The sequence below is a fragment of the Seriola lalandi genome, unplaced genomic scaffold, assembly GCF_002814215.2.
Source record: "Seriola lalandi dorsalis isolate HSWRI2012SDOR001 ecotype SW California unplaced genomic scaffold, Sedor1 jcf7180002007388, whole genome shotgun sequence".
Classification (NCBI taxonomy): Eukaryota; Metazoa; Chordata; class Actinopteri; order Carangiformes; family Carangidae; genus Seriola; species Seriola lalandi.
In genome coordinates this window covers 1-1,108 of record NW_019478041.1, presented here as the reverse complement: position 1 = coordinate 1,108, position 1,108 = coordinate 1, and the positions used below count along the sequence as shown (strand labels likewise).

General features: G+C 44.8%; 1 protein-coding gene across 1 annotated transcript; it reads right to left on the bottom strand.

The window, feature by feature from the left end:
- Nucleotides 1–4: 4 nt before the first annotated feature.
- On the bottom strand, nucleotides 5–975 carry LOC111671739 (V-type proton ATPase subunit E 1-like; the record flags this gene model as incomplete). The annotated part of the gene is made up of 5 exons (XM_023428928.2): nucleotides 5–49; nucleotides 156–224; nucleotides 326–415; nucleotides 510–576; nucleotides 823–975. Coding segments are annotated over 5 exons (424 nt in total), but the record flags the coding sequence as incomplete, so codon positions are not given.
- Nucleotides 976–1,108: the final 133 nt, after the last annotated feature.

The window sequence follows — 1,108 nt, the reverse complement described above, 5'->3', positions numbered from 1 at the left end:
TGTTCTTCACAGCTGCTTTATATATGGGGATGTTCCTCTGGATGGACGCCTGTCGATGAAAAACAGTTTGAATAGATAGAAGGTAACCTGTTACCACATGTGAATTCAGTCACCCGACACGCTCTTCTCACACACACACTCACTAATCTACTCACCTGTACCAACTGCACGTCCTGTTTACGGCAGCGAATGGTCACTTTGGTCTCCAGGAGCTGATAGAATCCCTGACATAAAGGATTGTAAAAGTCACAGTCTCTTCATAGACACATAATCTGTTGCCAAACTGATATCTGAGTATGTGTATCAGCCGAGAGTTCAAACAAACCTGTAAGATCAATCCGTCCAACAGGGCTGGATACCTGGCCGCGTCCTTTGCAACGTTAGCGAGCCGCTGGCGGGCCTCATTCAACATTTCCTGAGGGTGCAAATACACAGTATTGTTATTTATCCATCTCCTTGTGCACACTAAATATGACAGTATGTTGGCAGGATGATGTCCAGTAGCTTACTGAGATCATGTCATCGCGGGCTTTCAGCACCTTCAGTCGAGCCTGGTTCATCAGGTTAGACATTTGACTGTTGAGAAGACAAACAACACACACATAGGGTCAGGTTTAGATTTCTAAGTGGGCTATGTTTGTCCAAGCGGAAACCGTGGAGACGGTTTGGAGCAGGTCACAAAAGAGTCATTGTAGAACGAAGCGACTAAATAAAATTACAGAAACTCAGTGTCACACGTACAGCTATTTCTTTGTTCTTAAAAAGGGCAGAATTGAGGAAGAGAGGACTTGATGTGTCCTGTGATGTCTCGCCATGACTCACATTTTCTTCTGCTGCTCGATCTGCTTCTCTTTCTTCTCGTAGTACTCCATTATCTTCAGCCTCTGAGTCTGGACCAGGCGGCCCTTCTCAATGTTGAACTCTTCTTCCGCCTGCAGGAGGAGACACAGTTCACTCACAGGAAGCAGAAATCCTCTGTGAGAACGGCATTTTTCACTAGTGGTAATTTTAAACGGCACTGAGCGGGGGGCGCCATATATTAAAGGTCAGTTTAGAAAGGTTTAATCTATAATATTTAAAGACACATTTTTCATAGAACACGGAGGGA